The 24,813-nt window shown below is 34.2% G+C and overlaps 1 protein-coding gene across 1 annotated transcript; it reads right to left on the reverse strand.

Annotated features, from left to right (window-relative positions):
* Nucleotides 1-4,085: 4,085 nt before the first annotated feature.
* On the reverse strand, nt 4,086-5,525 carry LOC138316942 (alpha-(1,3)-fucosyltransferase C-like). The gene has a single exon (XM_069258581.1). It carries the CDS (start codon nt 5,519-5,521, stop codon nt 4,304-4,306), a length of 1,218 nt encoding a protein of 405 aa, XP_069114682.1. The 5' UTR covers nt 5,522-5,525; the 3' UTR covers nt 4,086-4,303.
* Between the last annotated feature and the right edge of the window lie 19,288 nt (nt 5,526-24,813).

Below are 24,813 nucleotides of genomic sequence, written 5' to 3' on the forward strand. Positions count from 1 at the left end.
TTTAATACATCAATCAAAATGTATTTCAAATATTATGATGTAATATTACATGTTTAGAAATATATGCTTAAACAGAAATAAGGATTTGATTTAAATAATTAGACTCATCAACGTGGTCCGTTTATAATATGGAATGATTTCGCGAATTTGATTGACTGATTGTCCCAATCGCACAGCTATTAAATAACCATATAAATTTCTTGCTAGAATTGATTAACAGAGTCAGAGACATATAAAATCTATATTTGTATGTCTCTGACAGAGTTATTTGGGTACAAAGGTACCTAATAATAAGAACGTTTTAATGAATTTCAACCTATTTTATTTCAGTTGAATTGTTGACTTTTGACAAAATACAAAGTTCTGTAACTTTTCAAAAATCAATACTCATAGGACACCTGTTCAAAGGATCGAATCACAATTTTTGTGTTAATTGAACTGGCTTCATAGGTAATTACAGGATTAGGGGAGGGGCAGTCATGCATAACAAGACAGGTGACCCCTAGCTTGGTTCTTGCCCTGGAGCCTGGCCAGTACAGGTAAAATTCACCAAGCGACTTATGAGGGTATAATAAAAGTGTAATAGCCAAAACTGCTAAATGTACAAAATCTGACATTCTAAATGTGAAATACAATTATATATAGCTGTTAATTTCTAGAATGGCAAAAACAAAGATATATGATTCAAATAAATAAATAATAAAATCAAATAAAAAATTAATTAAATACATGAAATAAATTAAAATAAATATAGCTATTTATATCTAGAATACCTAATATTTGATCTGAGTAATAAATGTAGCTATTAGTAAATGTATTATAACAAGTATAAAATATTTGATCCTAATAATAAATAAATTTATTTATTTTCTGAAAAAAAAATCTAAAGAAAAGATGCATGTGGTCAAGCCATATTGCAGCTTACGGTATATTCTTTACTTTAATACTAAAACTCATATTAGGCTAAATTACTCAGATGAAACCCATATATGTACACCAATAAAAGTAACCATTTTATTTAATAAATTAATTATTTACATACTAATTGACTTAGTTATGCTAATTTTTAAACACAGAGTACATTTGGTAATTCATCTGAAATAATTGAAAGATATTTAAAATCATTCAATGAAATATATACATGAACAGATTGTACATGTACAATTTGTGCAATAAGTAGGAGTATCAGGCTCATTTATCTTGTGCACTACGATGTGAACTCTAGTGCACTACGTTGTGAACTCTAGTGCACTACGATGTTAACTCTAGTGCACTACGATATTAACTCTAGTGCACTAGCTAGTGAACCGGAGTTACTTTCCTTGTGCACTCCAGTGCACTTCACTACCAAGTTTAGCTTGCTCCCAACTGTATATGTATGTTCCATTTTGGGTACTAAAACCATCTAAAAACATTCCACAAATAGATGCCTTCAGTTTAAATTTCATGATCTGTTTACTACCAACAATGCATATATACCCGGTCCGGCCCTTGTCAAGAGAAAGAGCTGGAGTCAAGCACACGCTAGATTTTTTTTTACAAATATCTTAAAAAAGTGTTCCAATTTGGGTAGCGTCACGTTACATAAAAAACCCACTGATGATATTAGAGTTTAGACTACGAGAACCACTTCCAACAGACATCGCCTATCTCATCGTCTAACAGACAGGCAAGCAATGGTACAACTACGTAACAGGAAGATCAACGTCCTTGAACCATTTTGGCACATCGGCGGTCATGTCGTTAATAGAAAGTGGCACTGCATGTGCGCCTTTATTTGTCAATACGATTCACGTGAACTTGTTTCACATACTACAGAACTCTTTCTAAATTGACCCCATCACTCCAAGGGTTAATCGAGGTCTCCTGATTTCTGTAATCGGCCCACGGAAATTTCAAGATTCATGAAAATCGTATTTCGGAACCATTATATGAGGTCTATCATATGTATTTTAATATAATGAGACGAATGAGTGAGCGCAATGAACACTGGAGGGATTTTGATTGATTATTTGATGGGGCTTAATGTCCTTGTTCCGGTTATAACCGGGCCTAGGACACGCCTTGGCCCCAGGATCATGAAACAGTCTAAGACTGAAGTTCATGCCAATCAATTTTTTTTGTAACGTCTTCTTTGATTGGCTAAGTCTAAACTGAACTCTATTTTAGACTTAGGATTGTTTCATGATCTTGCAGCCTGGAGAGATTGAAAATGACCCCGAAATTTTACTTTCTGTGGATCGTAACGTCATTTATTCCTGCCAAAACGTGACGTCACATTCACCAGAACGACGTCCATCGCACTTCCATTACATCTAAACCTGATTGTAAAGTTGACCCCATTCCTTTCATGCTTGCTGAAATATAAATACAAGTTTTGCAGCAGAGGAGAAGTGCAAAAATCTATTATGGAATGATTTAAGTTACCAGTAATCACCTTTTGAACAATCAGGACAGCTGGTGTATAGGTATTATCACAATTTATAAAAATTAGTGTCTTGTTTTATTTAATTACTGTATCTTATAACGTTGTTAAGCAATTTTAGGAATACTATATCTGTTTTGTGAATTTTGTCCCATCATTCCCATATGTCGGGGATTATCTGTATATTATGTCCCATATATGTGACCAGCTGACTCTAAACGGAAAATGAAATATTTATCTTAATCAGCATATCATGCATTGAGGTTATATAATACATGTACTTATATTTTATATGACAATATTTATATTGCACTCACAGTTTCAGCGATGCTAACAACATTAATTTCTGTTTTATCCTGTCCTTCATACTGTAGACATAATATGTTACCTGCTGCATGTACAGTGCATTTGAAACTATTATCATCCATACCGGTAGTCAAATCAGATGTGTCAACACTAAAACCCAGAGAAAAGAACTCGGATGATGTGATATCGGTACGGACACTAATCATGAAATGAGATGCATGCATACGCTTAAAATAATTGCGAACCTACAACAAAGTACATGTATAGAAAACTGCCCGAGTGATTTTCTAAGGCAGTGCTCCATTACAATATATAGGGACCATTTCGTAGACGTACCCGGCCGGGAACGTATATTCGTTCTACCTGTACAGATGCATACAATGAAGTACTATTATATACATGTAAGTACATATGACGTCGTCCTTTGGCATGTATGGGGGAGAGGGGTGTAGTTGGTCTTTGTTGCATTATAATTAACAGCAACATGTAGTATAAGGCCTAGAGTATGTATTAAAATTATAGCTAAACGCTGATTACACAAGTTTAGACGACGATATCTGCTTCCCATAGATGTCACTGATATATATATATATATATATATATATATAATGCCCATAAAAAAGTTTTTCATCGTCGAACAAAAAGACAAAGTTGGATTCAGTCTGCAGTACAGACAGCAACAATATTAACAGTACATAGTACTGTCATAGGAGTCGACAGGGACACACATGTGTATTATTATTGATCTTTATCAGTTCCGTAAGGAGCAACAATTTAAAAGGACTAACCATAGACTAGCCTAATAAGCGTACAATTAGTAATATTACGTGTCTAGCTAATACCATACATAATCAATGCACAGGAGTTTGAAGTTCTGTCAATAATATATAGTAAAATTATATAAGAAATACCCCTTTGTAGTATATAGTTGTATTTTTTTTTTCATATAATTTTACTATATATTATTGACAGAACGTCAAACTCCTGTGATCAATATGTGTGCCCTGTGTTTATAACGTTACACTACTGGCAGGCGACCAGTTCTCGCCATCGCATCTGTATCTCTATGAAGCCTTCTTCTGACAAAAGACACTTTCAAGCTGATTTCCATAAAATATTGTCCCAAAATTCGTTTGTGATTATATTAATTATGCGATGGCGAGAATTGGTACTTCAGCGAGAACTGGTCAACAGTAGGCAGGTAACGTTAGGCCCTACGTAAACTTTAGATCTGCTTTGATATTATACTGTGTCATGCCTTGAAAAAATCCCCCTCATCTCCTCTGATATTCACGATCCATCTACTTCTTCTTATTTCGTTTTTCGGAAAAAGATGAAACGATACCGGCTGACATTTCCTTGAATCGTTACTGCACAGTGGTACACAACAGTGCTTGGCGGCCATGTTTGCACTGGTAGGTGGCGCTGGTGGTGCGCCCACAGCCTCGTTTCCAGTTCGGTGGCCATGACGCGCGAGAAAGGAGTATGTTGTTATTATCTTACTAAACCCATTATTGTATATATCTATGTACTACCACTATAACAAAAACACATGAAGGCATATTTCTTTCCCTATATTTTTGGAAAATGATTTAAAATATTATATGTAAGTTTTTCGTGTGATTTAGAATAAAATTTCTCCACATTTCTATACACCCTTCTGTACAGGTCCTGGTGATGCATCCTGTGACACATTTCACAGTACACGGATTGTAACACACCACTTATAGTTTCAATAGAATAATGCTTCCTCCATTCAAAATACTTCAAATACTCATCAAAATTATTTGATATATATTTAAGGCGTTTTGCGAGTGACTCTACGCTTTTGAAGTCTTTTGTGTCTAAATAAGAATGTGGTGGATGATATAGTGATCGATTTGCACCATCCCTGATCAACGGCACGATCTGTCGACGTAACACTAAATGTAAAGACTTTTCTGTGACGTAATCGTCAAATAAAGAATTTTCTAAAGATAGATAAAATTTATACTTATGGTCTAAAACATCAAAGCAGTGATCTTCATGACCACCCGTCACATTCCAAACTCCCTTCCATTTGCTTTCAAACTGTCCTCCACATTTAAGATTGCCACATTTGCCGATGATATCGATGTCCACGCCGTATTTCCGAAGCATGCGAACAAAGTCGTCCCTTTTTGAGGGGGCTTTACAGTGACTTATGAAGCCGACAGCTGTTTTTGTTTTACCCCTTAATAACTGGTAGTTATCTCTCAATTTATAGCCAGTGTGATGTGGAACGAACTTTCCGTGAACCAATGAAAAGTCTGAATCCCGTCTGTAAGTAAATGTCCAATTCACAACATCATTCCGCCAACAGTTTTTGTTGCTATAACTTGCGTAATAATCTGGGGATTCGAATTCAAATAAAATCCAAACTTGCCCCTTTTTATGTCTCTTCCTTAATTTACATGTCGTTAGCCAATTGTATATCACTGCATCTGCCTTGTTGATCAAGGATTTGTCTTTGGTAAGGATACAATCTTTAGACGATGGACACGACTGAAATACATCAGATGTTCCCCATCGCTGCCCTACCCACTCTTTAATCCACCTGCTATGACTGAAGGAGAGGATAATCTTGCTCGGGGATGTCTCTTCGTTATTCCCTGATCGGAAGTCTTCGACGACTGGTGGTTTTATTGTTGTAGACTCAACAATAATGGATGTTTTGTAGAGTTGTGTATACAGGGTCCCGAGTGTTAACAAAGATAGAAAACATATGGTCCCGAATATGGAGCGTGACGTTAAATATTGTCCAAACGTCATTTTTGGTAATCTGAAAGTATAAAAATAACAGCAATGTAAACATTTAAGAGAATAAAACTGTAATAATATTATGACAAAATCAAATATCAGTGCAAATTCTAACAGTTTTTAAAACAGTTAAGGATTAACTTTTGATATATTTTCATGGGGATATGAGTGTACTCTAAGTAAACTGCGAAGCAGTTCCTGAGGAGAGCACACGTGTTATATTTCCATAACATAAAAAAATATATTCAAATTACATCTGTATATTAATCCTTATAATTCCATTTACTAAACATAATATATTCAAAATTCCGAATTCATTTTGGGACTCTTTTTCTATGAATTCATTACGCCGTTATATCAGCCAACCAGAAGCGACGTTACAAAAGGCGACGCCATTTTTTTCCTTTATGGATTGATAAGTAATTTTTAAGGCAATGAAAATACTTGTTACATCAAAATTGAATTATATACAAATAAGACGAATGCTTTGACGCATGCATAATTAAATGAGTGTTTTTTGTTATTCTCTGAACATAATATAATTTAAGGCAAAGCCTTTCTGAGAGCGCAGCAGTTAATCCATTCGTTTGTTTGTTGGTTTCTTAAAACTGTTACTAAATAGAAATATGCCAGGTAAAAATAAAGGATTTCTAACGGCGAAAGAGTTATCTCCACTGACCGATCAGTCTTATCGATATTGACATGTGTTTTGTTCTAATTGCAAATTGTGTGCGCTGAATAACTGTACTGATAGAAACCATTTATATAATTATCAATTATTAAAAATCATAGCTTTGCTGAAATACTGGCATTGAGTTTATAACAAGAAAAACAATATTGAACATAGAATACTTCTACTTTCACTTTCAGCAAAAATACTAATTAGATCTCAACGTCATTCTCCTTGCCAGGCGGAAAATTCCGAAGCAACTGCTCACGTAAAACGGCTTTTAAGTTAAGGACAAAATGCAATTGTTAGATTCAGGTAAGAATGAATTGGAAGGTTTATCTTTCACTAATGTTTTCATTTAAAATTTTTCCAAGCGTTACTTGTTTGTAATCTCGCGAGAGTGTGATATTGTAATCACTTTGGATACTGTCTTGCGCGATGCTGGATCTTGTGTTGACTTCCTATTTTTCCGGTTTTTGAGAAAGTTGATTTACATAGAATAACGTTACCGAGACACCTCTATCACTAAAGTTCGCTCTCTAATATTTTAGTATTCAAAGAGTAAAAAAGTAGTAAATAATATTTCAACTATTTAAGGACATGTAAATTCATTAAATTATCCAGCTTAAATGAAATAGAATACCTTTGCAGACGACACATCTCTTTATTTTTGTTCATTTTCATTCAGATATCTATATATCACGTTTCAGTGTTGTCATGACCTGAAGATAAAAACCAATATCCTTGTCTGATCATTGTGATCAGGGAATATTGCGTGTATGCTTACAAGTGACATCAAAATGACACACATGAGACACGCAATTGCTTTCGTAGGGAACAAAACATTTCATAAATATATATGTTCTCACAAAACGTAAGGTATATTCAGCAAATTATGGCTATCTTAGACACTGTCACAATAATATGTAATTACTGAAAACAGAACAGTCCGAAATATTGCATTTTAAAAGTTAATAAGGTAAGACTGTCCCACGTTATGTTACAATATTTAAAAGAACTACAATAAGTTACTTCTCCTCCTCCACATTACATTAAGTTTATTTGATAGTAGATTTGGAGGAGATTTATCTATCAGAAATTTGAATTGGATAAATAGAATCTTACAAGTGTCTGTCATATGGACAGTGAAATCTCAACCTGGGTGAACGATTTTGACGGTCAAAATGTCCTCGTAAATCAGCATAGATATCATATTATATTTACAGTTTGCACTGACATGGACTCAATAACCATGGTTTTCTAGTATTATCATTATCAGTGTAAACTGATAGTACAACACGTGCGGCGATTCTATTGTTACGGGAATAGTCGCTGGCGTAGCAACGTGGGGTCGTGACATATGAATGACTCGATTCCAATCAGCTGTTCAATCGAATTCGTTGACGATGACGGCAGAGAAAATATTTTGGGTACTTTAATAAAAAATATGCAACTGTCGCGAGACAAAATAATATTCAATTACGTGAAAAACTGTAAATATAAGGAATATATTTTTATTTTGTTGAGGTTATGAGGGTATAATGATAATGGAGCACGTGTAAATTATGGAACCCCGGCTTTACAGTGCTCCATTATCATTATACCCTAGCTCATAACCTCAACAAAATAACAATAATCTATTCCTTAAATATTGAAAGTTATGTGTGCCGTATTTTTTCATATTAACGAATCAAGATAAGCTTTTAATGTGTTATTCATCACCAAAAGTTAATAACATTTAAAAAATTAAAGTACTTTCAATGCATTGGTTTTAATTTTACAAATACAAATAAGAGCGGTCAGACCATGAAGCAAAATTGTTGTACAATGTCTACAATTTCATTTTTGAAGTGTTATTATAATTGTAAAGTGATTTCTGCAGGAAAGATTCCATCTTAACATACATCATACATAAAAACAATAATTTTACAGTACATAATTTGTATATTGTAACTAAACTTTATAAGTCATCTGAAGCAATTCTAATGATTTTCATCGCTTAATTGATCAAACCTTATGGTTTTCAATAGATTAATCAAGAATAACATGCCAAAATTTTCGCCCAGTTATTGCACACATACTTTTAAGTTGACCTCGTCCTAACCTCATTTGATAAACACAATTTACAATTCGTATTTTCTATTGGCACTTTCGGTCTGGTATACCGACCCATTTTGATCATATAAGCGATACCACCCACTATGTGTTGATCTGATGAGTGGGGTCGCATGGGTATGTTGTGCGGACGGACATATCGTGGTGTGCGTACATGCTGGATACACGTTTTGTTAAGACTAGTCAATACCGCATCGCTTTAGGTTTATTTTGTCAGAAAACAAGATGGCTGCCTGTCGGACATCATGGATTCGGATTGGTCCTAAAATCAAAGTTGCATAACTAGGCACCAAGGGGAGCATTCCTATGAATTTTGAGAAAGATGCTAAATTTGTCTTCAATACTTAGTTAGATAATTATGATTACAAAATTCAATAGTAAAACAATTTGGGCCATTTTGTTTTCAGATCAGTTCCAAAATGCATATCTAAACAGTAAGAAATACCTACATTGGAACTTTGAGACTGATCCCTTCAGTACTGTCTCAGATATTTAAATTCAAGATGGCCTCCTGTCGGCCATATTAGTTTTAGGTCACTCCCAAATTCCAATATTCATACATGTACGTAGATGTACATGTGCAGTATACATACATATATATGTATGTACCCAATGTCATTGGTACAGAAGTCTGTCACATACACTTATGTACGTGGGGATACAGATATACCCTCTACCCGCATACACGTAATTATAGGCACACAGGGCTACGGCTGTAGTTTCGGTCACTTGGCCTAGGACCCTTTTCTCTCTCTCTCCCCACCACCTAAAAATTGACACCTCACCTGAGATGATGATCAGTCAGGCGTCACAGGCAAGGTATACCTATTTTCTTTAACCCCTGGGGGTCCATCATATCATTCAATTCAATTGATAGCATGCTGTGACCACCTCTGTACCTGTATAACCTGATTAGTTTTGTAAAGTCTACTTGACCCCATGTGTGGTTTTATTTCAAATAATAATGATAACAAGAGGCCCATGGGCCTTAACGGTCATCTGACTATTAGTACAATACAACATAGTCGTTTAAAGATTTTAGCCTATTTGACCTCTGTGACCTTGATTGAAGGTCAAGGTAATTCATTTGAACAAACTTGGTAGCCCTTCATCCAAGCATGCTACATGCCCAATATCAGTAGCCTTGGCCTTCTAGTTCTTGAAAAGAAGTCATTTAAAGATTTTAGCCTATTTGACCCCTGTGACCTTAAATGAAGGTCAAGGTCATTTATTTGAACAAACTTGGTATCCCTTCATCCCAGCATGCTGCATGCCCAATATCAGTACCCTGGGCCTTCTGGTTCTTAAGAAGAAGTCATTTAAAGATTTTAGCCTATTTGACCCCTGTGACCTTGAATGAAGATCAAGGTCATTCATTTGAACAAACTTGGTAGCCCTTCATCCAAGCATGTCACAGGCCCAATATCAGTACCCTGGGCCTTCTGGTTCTTGAGAAGAAGTCATTTAAAGATTTTAGCCTATTTGACCCTCGTGACCTTGAATGAAGGTCAAGGTCATTTATTTGAACAAACTTGGTAGCCCTTCATCCCAGCATGCCACAGGCCTAATATCAGGTCTCTAGGCCTCTTAGTCATTCACAAGAAGTTGTTTAAAGGATTTTAGCCTATTTGACCCCTGTGACCTTGAATGAAGGTCAAGGTCATTTATTTGAACAAACTTGGTAACCCTTCATCCCAGCATCCTACAGGCCAAATATCAGTACCCTGGGCCTTCTGGTTCTTGAGAAGAAGTTGTTTAAAGATTTAAGCCTTTTTGACCCTCGTGACCTTGAATGAAGGTCAGGGTCATTTATTTGAACAAACTTGGTAGCCCTTCATCCCAGCATGCCACAGGCCTAATATCAGGTCTCTAGGCCTCTTAGTTATTCACAAAAAGTTGTTTAAAGGATTTTAGCCTATTTGACCCCTGTGACCTTGAATGAAGGTCAAGGTCATTTATTTGAACAAACTTGGTAGCCCTTCATACCAGCATCCTACAGGCCAAATATCAGTACCCTGGGCCTTCTGGTTTTTGAGAAGAAGTTGTTTAAAGATTTTAGCCTTGTTGACCCCTGTGACCTTGAATGAAGGTCAAGGTCATTCATTTGAACAAACTTGGTAGCCCTCCATCCCAGCAACCTACAGGCCAAATATGAGTACCCTGGGCCTTCCGGTTTATTGAGAAGAAGTTGTTTGAATAAAAAGTTTACGCACGGCGCACGGCGGACGGCGGACGGCGGACGGCGGACGGCGCACGACGACGGACGGTGCATGATGACAATAGGTCATCCTGACCCTTCGGGTCAGATGACCTAATAAAGTGATGGCTACTTTTTTCAAATTGCGCTTATTCTTTTAATTGAGAATAATTGGTATAATATTGGTTTTTTTTTTCTCAAAATGAATATAATTACACAGTTTTTTGTTACTTGTTTGTATCTTATTTGTATAATGAGATACAGAAAAAAACTCAGTCTGATAATAGATTCATCATATATATACATGTTATTATACCCAAGCTGTCAAGACCTTCTATGTGCAATCTCATATTTTATAATACCACGTAGCTCGAGAAACTGCATAGCAATCAGAAAACTCGTTGGTTTTAAACTAAATTGCATATTATTGATATGTGCTCGTATTGAACCTAGATGAACATCAGCATAAAATATATTTTATCTAAGTTTTGATAAAATATCCACAAGGAAACCAGATTGATTTGAATTTGTTCGAATAAGATAGATTAACACAACCAATTAAAGATACGAATAATGTAAATGTTTACAAAAATAAAAGAATTAATTGATTGATTGTATAAAATATTTCATAGCATCTACCTCATATCTCAACAATTGTGGAAGTATACGGTGGGTAACTTGAATCACTTGAAAGGATTCGCCATCCAATGAAACTACAGGTGTGACCAAACACTCACATTGAAGTACTACATTATTAATTGTGAATAGATCAATTGAACCCGATCGATATGTACATCACAAAATTGTATTCATATTTAAAATCATGAGACATTAAACTTATAACACAATGTCTCCTAATCTGGAGCTGTTGTTATCAGTACAAAGACGGGTCAAAACCTGCATTATTAGAATATTTGAACAAATTGAAATGTTGAAATGTCATGTTAAAGTCTGTGTATTTGATTGTATAGTAATACTATCTTCAAACATTTTGTATTTAAATCTGTATTGAAATGTTAATTTTATTAATATCCGTATCTTTATATGGTGGACAGATTCTTTTTTTATAAACGTAAGTATGCTTTAATTTTCTACGCTTTGTGTTAATGCGATTTTTATATAAACTGTAGATGTTCCGACGTTGTCCCAAATGATGGACCGTAGCCGAGCCACATAGCCGCTACAAATTAGTCCGTAGCGCACGGTTGATTGACCCGCTGTGTATACACAGCGCCATCGACCTGTATCGGCAGATAACGATAAGTGGCACTAAAGATGGGAAAATCTATAAACAATTAAAATCTTAATGACATGAACAGATGATTATGAATACTGATGTGTGGACAAATGGAGACTTACCTATGTGAATGAGCTCGGGTAAACAGTTAACACACTGGACAAGCGCTAGTCCCAACAATAAGTAGGTGGCGAGGCGCTTCCTGTGGCGAAAGCTCATTCTGTAGGTGGGGAAAATGGCCCTATCCAGTCCTTCCTAGGACACTTTTCCAGACAGTCCACGGACACATCAAGGATAGAGGTCAGATCACGGACATATTATATCCAACAAAAAACGGCTTATCCTATCGGAACAGTGAATTTATATATCTGACAGGCAATCTATACCTCCGGCAACGAGTAAATCCAGCGTTCCTCAACTATATCCCAATATGCACAAATTACAGGTATCGCTGTCTATTAAAATCACATTTTTCACAAGGTATTTGCAATTTGTATAAATAAAATGTATTTACTTACACATTTTATATTCGATTTTATAAGAATAATTCCAGTACGAATGTCAACTGTGATGTACGAATCATTGCTCACAAATTACGATAAAATCCACAAAAGGAATATCAACAGCTTCCAAGCAGTTAAATATAACAATTTTCACAGGGAAAACACAACATCTTATAAATATCTATATAACGAACGTTGATGATATAATTTATAACACAGACAATATGTTGACCGTAGTGATGGCTTTTTCTCCGTTTGTGGAAAACGAAGTGCAGCATACCAATTCATGTATAAATATAGAGATAAATCTCAACCTCAATATATAACAGAACATCGTAGTACTGTTCTACTTCTGACAATCAATCCCCATATCCCTAAGATGTATAGCAGAGTTTGCAACAGAGAGAGCACTGTGATGCCAGGCCGATCCATTCCCTTCCCAGAGAATACTGTAGAATCGCAGGTACTCGCTTTTCGCTACAATTCTCTCTTGGTGTTCGGCAAGTATTGGTTTTTCCTATACTGACAGTAGTACCGTTTTCTTCTCTCTTAGTAACACACCGCGCCATGCTTGTATAAAAGATGATCGCCGACACTCGAATCGACACATAAATAGTATGTGTCCCCAGGGATATGAACGCAAGATATGGTTTCGACTAACGAATGCGTTACGATGCAATAATCTACAATTAAATTAGCAAAAAATATGCAAACAAACTGTTGCCACTTTGGGATATCGGCTTATATATACGACGACATTTCAACTAGTGTTTAAAGAGTAAATTTCGACACTTCATATCGTAACGTGTGTGTGTGAACAGAATGCATTTGACATAATGATATCCGATATTTCTCCACAATTTTTATATTCCATCTGATCCAATGAAGCTATCCATGGTTGGTTAACTCTATCAACAAACCCGAAGGGGCATCTCGTCTCGTATTTGCTGGCTACGGTTCCAAAAGGTCAAGTCACGAGTGTATTGTGCAGTCTTCATAAACCAACAGCGAGAAAAGGACTGAGAGAGAAAGAAACATTAACTGGTATTATATCATTGGAAACGCTCCTCGTCCATTTGTGTGTTTTACGACGCGATTATTTTGTTTGATGGCGGACATGTAGTGTTGGAGTCCTTTTTGAAATGCAAATAGAACCCATAATGGTGTTTGTGTATACGAATTTCTCCATAACACACATGGTGTCAGTACACAGGTTTTGTATGATATATATTATTGTTGAGTAAAGTATAAATCAATCTGGTTTGTAGTTCTAACAGCTGTTGATTTATTTGATGATATACTATGTATTCATCAAATGGGTGTTAGCAAATTTAATGACATATGTTTTATTCATCAACATATAAAAAATTTGAATTAATAGATACATTCCCAGTTAAGAGTTTAAATAATTACCTCAATGTATAATATTTATTTGATAGCCAATACATTACCTATATATTTCTTAATTAAATTGTAGCTATAATAATGACTCTAAAAGTTCAAAAGGAAATCAATATGATGCAATTTTAGCAATCGGTATGAAATATTCTATTTGATTATTAGACTTTTCATTAATGTAAATAAAAGGAAAGCAAACGATTGTATGAAGCAAAATACCCACTGTATTTTTATCATTACTGTCATCATTTTACCAACCGATGCATTAAAAAATACTTATTTTATTACTGATGATATGCAATATTTAAATTTAATTAAATAGTTTAAAATGTTCATATATATATATATAATGGTATCTCAGTGCTTCCTAAAACATTTCCAAAGCGATGATGGCTTGGTGACGGTAGGACATTTATCTGTCTGGACTGTCCAGCGAGCACGATTTTAATCTCCCCGATTGGATCTCCCGTTTCATGTTGACCTTGTAAATATTTAAGATGTTAGACAGACGAGGATGTCAAATACAGATTTAACGACTCGTTGAGAACAATAATAGGGAAGAAGATTCGATAAAGGAGGCGACATTTTAAATTTCAATCTCTTCAGACAGTACAAGAGATCACAAACAAAACTCTCTAGGGGATTGATTAATATGTTTGTGTGTGATAAAGACATTTTACAGTAAATAAGAAAAATAAATTTTGACACACATAAGCGACAGTCTACTTTGAAAAGAATTAAGCATATCTGATTCAATAATTGATGTAGGTTAAGCACTGCTATGGCTGATAACAATTGTACAAACTGTCAGCATGCATAACATATTCGATAGATTTTATATTTTATTTTTTTGTTTACTACGACAAATATCTAATTTAGGAACACGTGGATTGGTTTTGGTCATTTCGAAGTACTAATGATAGTAAGTTGTATAATGATATTAAAATATTTAACGAATTGAACGGATTTGAAGTGTCTTGTGTAACAATTCAGGGAAAATATAAGTAATCAGAAACTTTCAATTACTGTTACGATTCAGATGATCAGCATGTACTATTTCAAATATGTTCAAGTACAGACCAAACATTTCCTTCCACGTTTTGATAGCTTAATACTGAATAAATCATCCGACAAAAATACTTAATGTAATAACTTGATGTAATAACACAATATTGAAATGTAACATCAGCATATTTATATCCTGAAACAATATAATAAAATGTAATAATACTAAGTACTTCATTTCTCATAACACAGCATCTGGCACAATGATTCAAACATACCAAGATCTTAGTATTGAATTTACCTCAGTTCCTTTACTAAGCTCAGCGCCAAGTGCATCTCTGTATCTCATCGTCATTTTGTATCCAAACTTTCAAACTAGTATGCTTCTCTGCATAATTATGTGACTTGCTGGTGTAGTACAAATACATCTATATGACATTGATGGGATGGCTCATTTTATCATTTAAGTGCGTAAAGGTCATATTTTGCCCGACCAAGTTAAATTTGTCTGACAACTGTGGTCCCGTATGCACTCACCTGTTGATGCAGACTCCAAATGGTTTAAGATCGTCGATAATACTTGGTTCAGATTATTTTTTTAAAGAAGGAAATGCATGCCTGTATGCATAGCTTTCATTGATTTTCAGTATAAGCCTACATTTTCACGATCGGCCCATATCCGTGTTAAGTAATCATTATTCAGTTTCGATACATATTATTATATTTTAATTTAAATTCCAAATAATTTGAATGATCATAGCATGCAGATGATTAATTGTATTAGGTACAAGTAGTTCAAGAATAGTTGTTGCGACGTAGCCATATTTTGTGTGCTACGTCACATTTTTATGTGCATATATTTCTGTTTATCGCATATTAAGGCAAAGTATGCGCAATTATTGACCAAGTGAAGACATGTATGGCATTATGTAAAGGAAAGTAAAATATTACTTTTGTTCAATTAACTTTTCCCAAAGCAATATCTATTTTGTTTGTAAATGGCATGGTTTCATTTAAATCAATTAGCATGCGACGCATAATGCCTTTATCAATTCAGATTTTGCCTTATATATGTAAGACAGTGAATAAATTGTATTTATATTAAGGCTAAAGGATGAATGATAAGCTGATTTTGAAATGATCAATGTGAACAGTAAAACAGACAGATGTCGGTTTTAGAAACAGGAGATGGTCAATAAGTATGAACTTTAATATTTCAGTAGTTGACGATTTTTGTACATATTTAATGAACACCCGGATTACAAAGAGACGAAGTAATTCTCTATATTTATATCATTATGGTCGCATTTTCAACATTGCAAAAATATACATGTATGTTTGCGTAATAAGTGTTGTGGTTTATTTTCCATTTTAGATTTGTCATTTATTGATATTAACATCCCCTGTTCTTTGATACTACACTTAGTTCTCTATATTATGTTACTGTAGCGATCTACCATAAACTATAGTATTATTTCATCAGCAAGACAGCCATGTGCAAATTTTCTAGCATGTTGAATTAAACCTCAATAAAAAGCTCCATTTCTCTAAATTTCCAGAGACTATCCTTTATTGAAAGATTAAATTATCTGGTAGCGATCAAAGACACATTGTAGGGATTTTGAATTCGTTGACTAGCGTGACTTAAAGTGTGACCTAATTTAAACCCGCTACCAGGAGGACGCAAATCTTGTATAAGAATGTCACGGGAGACACTGGGTCCTCTGACAAGCGCATTTTTTCTTCTTAAAAGTCACAGTGTCAACCTTTTAATGAATTTAGAATCATTACTAAGCGATAAAAGATCATTTTACTGACAAGGCGCAAATGTCACTCACTCTGTCTCTAGCTGCATTATAGTAAAGCTCAAAGCACACAGCAATATAATTTAATGTGCACTAACCTCTTTCACTTTGGCTTCTTCCCTGAGAGACGGTGTAACGTTGAAAATGGACCCCCGTTGAAAACTGACCTCGGGTCATTTTTCAACGTTGAAAAATGACCCCGAAAACCGTTGAAAACTGAACTTAAAACGCACTTTTTACACCGACCCGTTGAAAATAGACCCCGTTGAAAAGTGACCCCATAAGAACTCGTTTTTACACAACAACACAACACGACACCACAACACCATGAAACCACACAGCATCACACAGCACATCAACACACCAACAACACAACAACACTACACAACACAACACCACACAATAACACATCACACACCACACAACAAAACATAACAAAATAACACAACACAACACAACATCACGCAACAATGCATCACACAACAACACATCACACTAAACACAATATAACACTAAACACAACCACACAACACAAGACAACATTACACAACAACACGACACAACATCACAACTGAACATCACGCAACACAACAACACACAACACAACCACACTACACCACACAACCACGCAACAACAATGCAACAACATCCAACAACAACACTACACAACACAACATCACACAACACAACAGCACATCACACAACATAACACAACAACACATCACACAAACACGCAACAACAACACAACACCATCTAACAACAACACCACAACAACACAACACGCCTCACAACACAACACAACATAGCAACAAAACATCACACAACAACACATAACACAACACACCACACAACCACGCAACAACAAAACAACAACACCCAAAAACAACACAACACAATAATACACACGATAAAACACACGACAACATCGCCCAACACAAAATCACACAACAAAACATCACACAACAACACATCACACAACACAACCACACAACAATACAACACCACCTAACAACAACAACACAATACCTAACAACAACACAACATAACGCAACAACACATCACAAAAACAACACACAACAACACATTACACAAACACGGAACAACAACACAACACAACACTTAACACAGCCGCACAGCATACAACAACACACAATACAACAACACATCAATAACACAATAACATTAAACAACCACAAATTAAAACACAACACAAAACAACACAACAACACACAACATAACATCACACAACAACACCACACAACATACAACACACAACACAAAAACACAAAACAACACAACACAACACAATCATACGCAGAACACAACATAACTGATTCATACGCAGATCTATATATAATACATTTATTCTTGTATTGCAGGGAATAAATATATATTAATAATTATTGAATACCTGACAAACGTAAGATCGTCGAAAATATTATCATAAAAAATCATTAAGAAACAAATTAATAATATCCCATAATTATAGTTTTGTAACATTATCCGCTGGTACTAGGAAGTGAACACCACATAGTACAAACTTTGCATGCAGTTGATAACAACAATTCCTTTTTATTTACTACGTTACCTCAGTGTTATATAGCAATTCCTCAGTCTGAGAACAATTAGATTAACATTATCTACACGGACGGACAAAATGACTATAGAAAAAATGAAAGTTTTGTAGTGCCGTATTCTCCATAATAAACATACAAGCACCTAAAATATTTAAATGAGGTATTTGTTACGATGATAACAATACCAAATTTCAATACAAATCGCGGTAATTACGTAATCTAAATACCAGCACAGAAGGGTCCCTTATATTACGAATGGCGATAACAAAATTCGAGAATCATGTTTGTGCAACAGCTATATATGTGAATATACTAGGGCCAATTTTTAAAAAGGCCATGCGTTGATAGTTTGTCAAGGTCATTTTTCAACGGTCATTTTTCAACAGACCTGCCGTTGAGAATAGACCCTAGACACTGTCAATTTTCAACGGCATGTTCAATTTTCAACGGCATTCGGGGTCCGTTTTCAACGTTGAAAACTGACCCGAGGTCAATTTTCAACGGAGGTCCATTTTTCAACGTTACAACGGCACTGCCATCAACTGTGTTACCCAAAGTTAAAGCGATTTGGCCTGAACACCAGAGGAGGTAAACTCTGGTTTCAGATCTGTAGAGTATCAGAGCGTAATCGAAGATATGATTTTAATCAGATTGCAGATCTTGCAAATTTCATTTTCCGTATGTTATATATTGAAGAATATATCAATATGGTGGTTATTAATGAAAAATGTCATCTTTATAAGATGGCGTTTTCAATTCATACTTGGCTTCGAGTTTTAGGTAGAGCAAGTATAAGCAACATCATATCGTAATATGGATTTAGAACTTGGGTTTACGGCATAGTACATAACGGTATTTCAAGTTTTGGATTAATACTTTTTCATGTTTTACGGTACATTTAGCTTATATAGTATTGGTCATTTAATTGATAATCAAAATTAATAAATCATCGGATCATCGGACTGGTATGGGATGTTACCGATATAAGTATGACGATACCGATTCAGGAATGCCTATGTCTAGATTTTGTGTTCTAGAACTATTTTGGAATTATTAAACTATTATGTATTATACCAATAACCGAATTCGTAGACACAAAGAGATCGCTTTCATCAAGTAACCCATACATACTATGATTTCATAGTTTGTCTGATCAGATATATGAAATGAAACAACATGATGTACATGTGGTGTTTTATGGTTGTTGTGGAAATTGATGAGCTCATTACAGCATAACAACATTGAAATGTCAATCACTATCAGCAACTAAATATACTGTAGGCTTTACTACGAGTATGTTCGTACTTAACCTCCTTTTATGTATTAATGATAACATCATTATAAGAAACCATACCAAAATACCTCAAAGCAAATTTTGTAGTTCTATTCACCAGATCATGATCCGTGCACCAGGAAGTGGTACATATCTACATCTCATGTTGACAGGTAGATATAAGGATTCGCCATGGCTACAAAAGCGCATTTCATCAGTATACAGTTACAGAATTTGCGTGGGCACAATAACATGCCGTATTATGCTTATATCTCTATGTTATACTTTAAAATATATATTTCTCAATGATGTAGTCTAGGCCACTAACCATAAAATCGCATATTAGTGTATGCTGCAGCAGATATCGTGACGACGTTGTTGCTCCGTTGTCACTAGACCAGGTTTAGAGAATTCTTATCACCCCTCTGAAACATATGTTTTTCAGCGAACATCTACGTACAGGAATGGATGTCTTGTTGAAATATATTTCTTTGTTTGAGCGGTTTGAGTTGACATGATTTAAGTAATCGAAAAATTTTCATTCATCTCTGTGTAGTTTGTGTTTCGATAATATGGCTTATATTCTGAATGTTTTAGTCAAACATTGATCAATTTTTAGACGTACCCCTAGGTTATTATACCCTCAGGTTAACTTATATATCTACTGTTAACCACTTTATTTTGGCTATAAACAAAATTCCACGTCATCCCGTGACATAATTTGTATACAACGTAGAATTGAATGGACGGTTCGGTAAGAGTCCTTGACCGTGAAGTTATGTACTCATGAAAATGTCGAAAATAACAAAGATACGAAATATTGTGTCTGCTAAAATAAAATAGTTTACAGTAATCAATTTTAATTTATGAAAATGATTTGCTTTACAAAATGGCAAAAACCTTAGAGTTTAAATCGAACAATAAGACCATCAGTTGGTGAAATACCACAATCAGTTGGTGTAATAACACCATCAGTTGATGTAATAATACTATCAGTTGATTTAATAACACCAGAAGTTGGTGTAATAACACAATAAATTGACGTAATAACACCATCAGTTGGTGAAGTAACACAATCAGTTAATGTAATAACACCATAAATTGATGTAATAACACCATAAGTTGATGTAATAACACCATAAGTTGATGTAATAACATCATCAGTTAATGTAATAACACCATAAATTGATGTAATAACACAATAAATTGATGTAATAACACCATAAGTTGATGTAATAACACCATCAGTTGATGTAACAACACCATAAATTGATGTAATAACACCATAAATTGATGTAATAACACCATCAGTTGGTGAAGTAACACAATCAGTTAATGTAATAACACCATAAATTCATGTAATAACACCATCAATTGTTGTAATAACACCATCAGTTGGTGTAATATCACCATCAGTTGGTGTAATAACACCATCAGTTGGTGTAAGAACATTATCAGTTGATGTAATAACACCATAACTGGTGTAAAGAACATTATCAGTTGATGTAATAACACTTAGTTGATGTGATAACTCCATCAGTTGATGTAATAACACCATCAGTTGATGTAATAACACCATCAGTTGATGTAATAACACCATCAGTTGGTGTAATCATTCCATCAGTTGGTGTAATAACACTATCAGTTGATGAAATAACATCATCAGTTGATGTAATCATACCATCAGTTGATGTAATAACTCCATCAGTTGATGTAATAATACCATAAGTTGATGTAATAACACCATCAGTTGGTGTAATCATACCATCAGTTGGTGTAATAACACCATCAGTTGATGTACTAACACTATAAGTTGATGTAATTACACCATCAGTTGATGTAATAACACAATAAGCTGACGTAATAACACCATCAGTTGGTGTAAGAACACAATCAGTTGATGTAATAACACCTTCAGTCGATGAAATAACACTATCTGTTGATGTAATAACACCATCAGTTGATGTAATAACACAATAAGATGACGTAATAACACCATCAGTAGACATAATAATACTATCAGTTGATGTAATAACACCATCAGTTGGTGTAATAACACCATCAGTTGATGTAATAACACTATCAGTTGATGTAATAACACTATCAGTTGATGTAATAACACAATAAATTGACGTAATAACACCATCAGTTGGTGAAATAACACAATCAGTTGATGTAATAACACCATAAGTTGATGTAATAACACCATAAGTTGATGTAATAACACCATCAGTTGATGTAATAACACAATCAGTTGATGTAATAACACCATAAGTTGATGTAATAACACCATAAGTTGATGTAATAACACCATCAGTTGGTGTAATAACACCATAAGTTGGTGTAAGAACATTATCAGTTGATGTAATAACACTATTAGTTAATGTAATAACTCCATCAGTTGATGTAATAACACTATCAGTTGATGTAATAACTTCATCAGTTGGTGTAATCATACCATCAGTTGGTGTAACAACACCATAAATTGGTGTAATAACACCATAAGTTGATGTAATAACACCATCAGTTGATGTAATATCACCATCAGTTGGTGTAATAACACCATCAGTTGGTGTAAGAACATTATCAGTTGATGTAATAACACTATTAATTGATGTAATAACTCCATCAGTTGATGTAATAACACCATAAGTTGATGTAATAACACCATAAGTTGATGTAATACCTCCATCAGTTGATGTAATAACACCATCAATTGGTGAAGTAACACAATCAGTTAATGTAATAACACCATAAGTTGATGTAATATCACCATCTGTTGATGTAATAACACCATAAGTTGATGTAATAACACCATCAGTTGGTGTAATAACACCATCAGTTGGTGTAATAACACCATAAGTTGGTGTAAGAACATTATCAGTTGATGTAATAACACTATTAGTTGATGTGATAACTCCATCAGTTGATGTAATAACACCATCAGTTGGTGTAATAACACCATAAGTTGGTGTAAGAACATTATCAGTTGATGTAATAACACTATTAGTTGATGTGATAACTCCATCAGTTGATGTAATAACACCATCAGTTGATGTAATAACACCATCAGTTGGTGTAATCATTCCATCAGTTGGTGTAATAACACTATCAGTTGATGAAATAACACCATCAGTTGATGTAATAACTCCATCAGATGATGTAATAATACCATAAGTTGATGTAATAACAACATCAGTTGGTGTAATCATACTATCAGTTGGTGTAATAACACCATCAGTTGATGTACTAACACTATAAGTTGATGTAATAACACCATCAGTTGATGTAATAACACAATAAGCTGACGTAATAACACCATCAGTTGGTGTAAGAACACAATCAGTTGATGTAATAACACCTTCAGTCGATGAAATAACACTATCTGTTGATGTAATAACACCATCAGTTGATGTAATAACACAATAAGCTGACGTAATAACACCATCAGTTGGTGTAAGAACACAATCAGTTTATGTAATAACACCTTCAGTCTATGAAATAACACTATCTGTTGATGTAATAACACCATCAGTTGATGTAATAACACAATAAGATGATGTAATAACACCGTCAGTAGACATAATAATACTATCAGTTGATGTAATAACACCAGAAGTTGGTGTAATAACACAATAAATTGACGTAATAACACCATCAGTTGGTGTAATAACACCATCAGTTGATGTAATAACACCATCAGTTGATGTAATAACACAATCAGTTGATGTAATAACACCATAAGTTGATGTAATAACACCATCAGTTGGTGTTATAACACCATAAGTTGGTGTTATAACACCATAAGTTGGTGTAAAAACATTATCAGTTGATGTAATAACACTATTAGTTAATGTAATAACTCCATCAGTTGATGTAATAACACTATCAGTTGATGTAATAACACTATCAGTTGATGTAATAACACCATCAGTTGGTGTAATCATACCATCAGTTGATGTAATAACACCATAAGTTGATGTAATAACACCATCAGTTGGTGTTATAACACCATAAGTTGGTGTAAAAACATTATGAGTTGATGTAATAACACTATTAGTTAATGTAATAACTCCATCAGTTGATGTAATAACACTATCAGTTGATGTAATAACACTATCAGTTGATGTAATAACTTCATCAGTTGGTGTAATCATACCATCAGTTGGTGTAACAACACCATAAGTTGGTGTAATAACACCATCAGTTGATGTAATAACACCATAGGTTGATGTAATAATACTATCAGTTGGTGTAATATCACCATCAGTTGGTGTAATAACACCATAATTTGGTGTAAGAACATTATCAGTTGATGTAATAACACTATTAGTTGATGTAATAACTCCATCAGTTGGTGTAATAACACCATCAGTTGGTGTAATAACACCATCAGTTGGTGTAATAACACCACCAGTTGATGTTATTACACCATCAGTTGGTGTAATAACACCATCAGTTGATGTACAAACACTATCAGTTGATGTAATAACACCATCAGTCGATGTAATAACACTATCTGTTGATGAAATAACATCATCAGTTGATGTAATAACACAATAAGATGACTAATAACACCATCAGTTGATGTAATAACACCATCAGATAATGTAATAGCACCATCAGTTGATGTAATAACACCATCAGTTGATTTAATAACACCATCAGTTGATGTAATAACACTATCAGTTGATGTAATAACACCATCAGTTGACGTAATAACACCATCAGTTGGTGTAAGAACATTATCAGTTGATGTAATAACACCATCAGTTGATGTAATAACACCATCAGTTGATTTAATAACACCATCAGTTGATGTAATAACACTATCAGTTGATGTAATAACACCATCAGTTGACGTAATAACACCATCAGTTGGTGTAAGAACATTATCAGTTGATGTAATAACACTATCTGTTGATGTTATAACACCATCAGGTGATGTAATAACACTATCTGTTGATGTAATAACACCATCAGTTGATGTAATATCACAATAAGTTGACGTAATAATACCACCAGTTGGTGTAAGAAAACACTCAGTTGATGTAATAACACCATCAGTTGATGTAATAACACCATCAGTTGGTGTAAGAACACTATCTGTTGATGTTATAACAACATCAGTTGGCGTAATAACACTTACAGTTATTGTCACAACTTATCCTCATAACGCCACATCATGCATCTACATTGCTATTTGTAGTTTTGAAATATTTCCTTATCTTATGAGAAATATAAACATGATCAATTAGACAATAGTTGCCAAAACTAACGATTATGCTTCTTTATTTCAATACCGTATCATTAATACATATTTTACTTATTTTCATAAATTTTTAACTTTATGTTATCAATGTCCTAAGTCTGAATTGTCGTAATAGAATGCATAAATAAGCCAGAAAATATATTTTTTATCAGCAAAGGTCTTTTATTAATGCATTAGAATCATTAACATGTATATGAAAAACCTTTCTGCAGACAAATCAAAAAAATAAATATTCATTGATTTTCAGCATA

This window comes from Argopecten irradians, chromosome 2, assembly GCF_041381155.1.
Source record: "Argopecten irradians isolate NY chromosome 2, Ai_NY, whole genome shotgun sequence".
Taxonomy (NCBI): domain Eukaryota; kingdom Metazoa; phylum Mollusca; class Bivalvia; order Pectinida; family Pectinidae; genus Argopecten; species Argopecten irradians.

Coding starts and splice junctions, on each gene's coding strand:
- LOC138316942 (XM_069258581.1), bottom strand. CDS start 5,521: ATGACGTTTGGACAATATTTAACGTCACGCTCCATATTCGGGACCATA.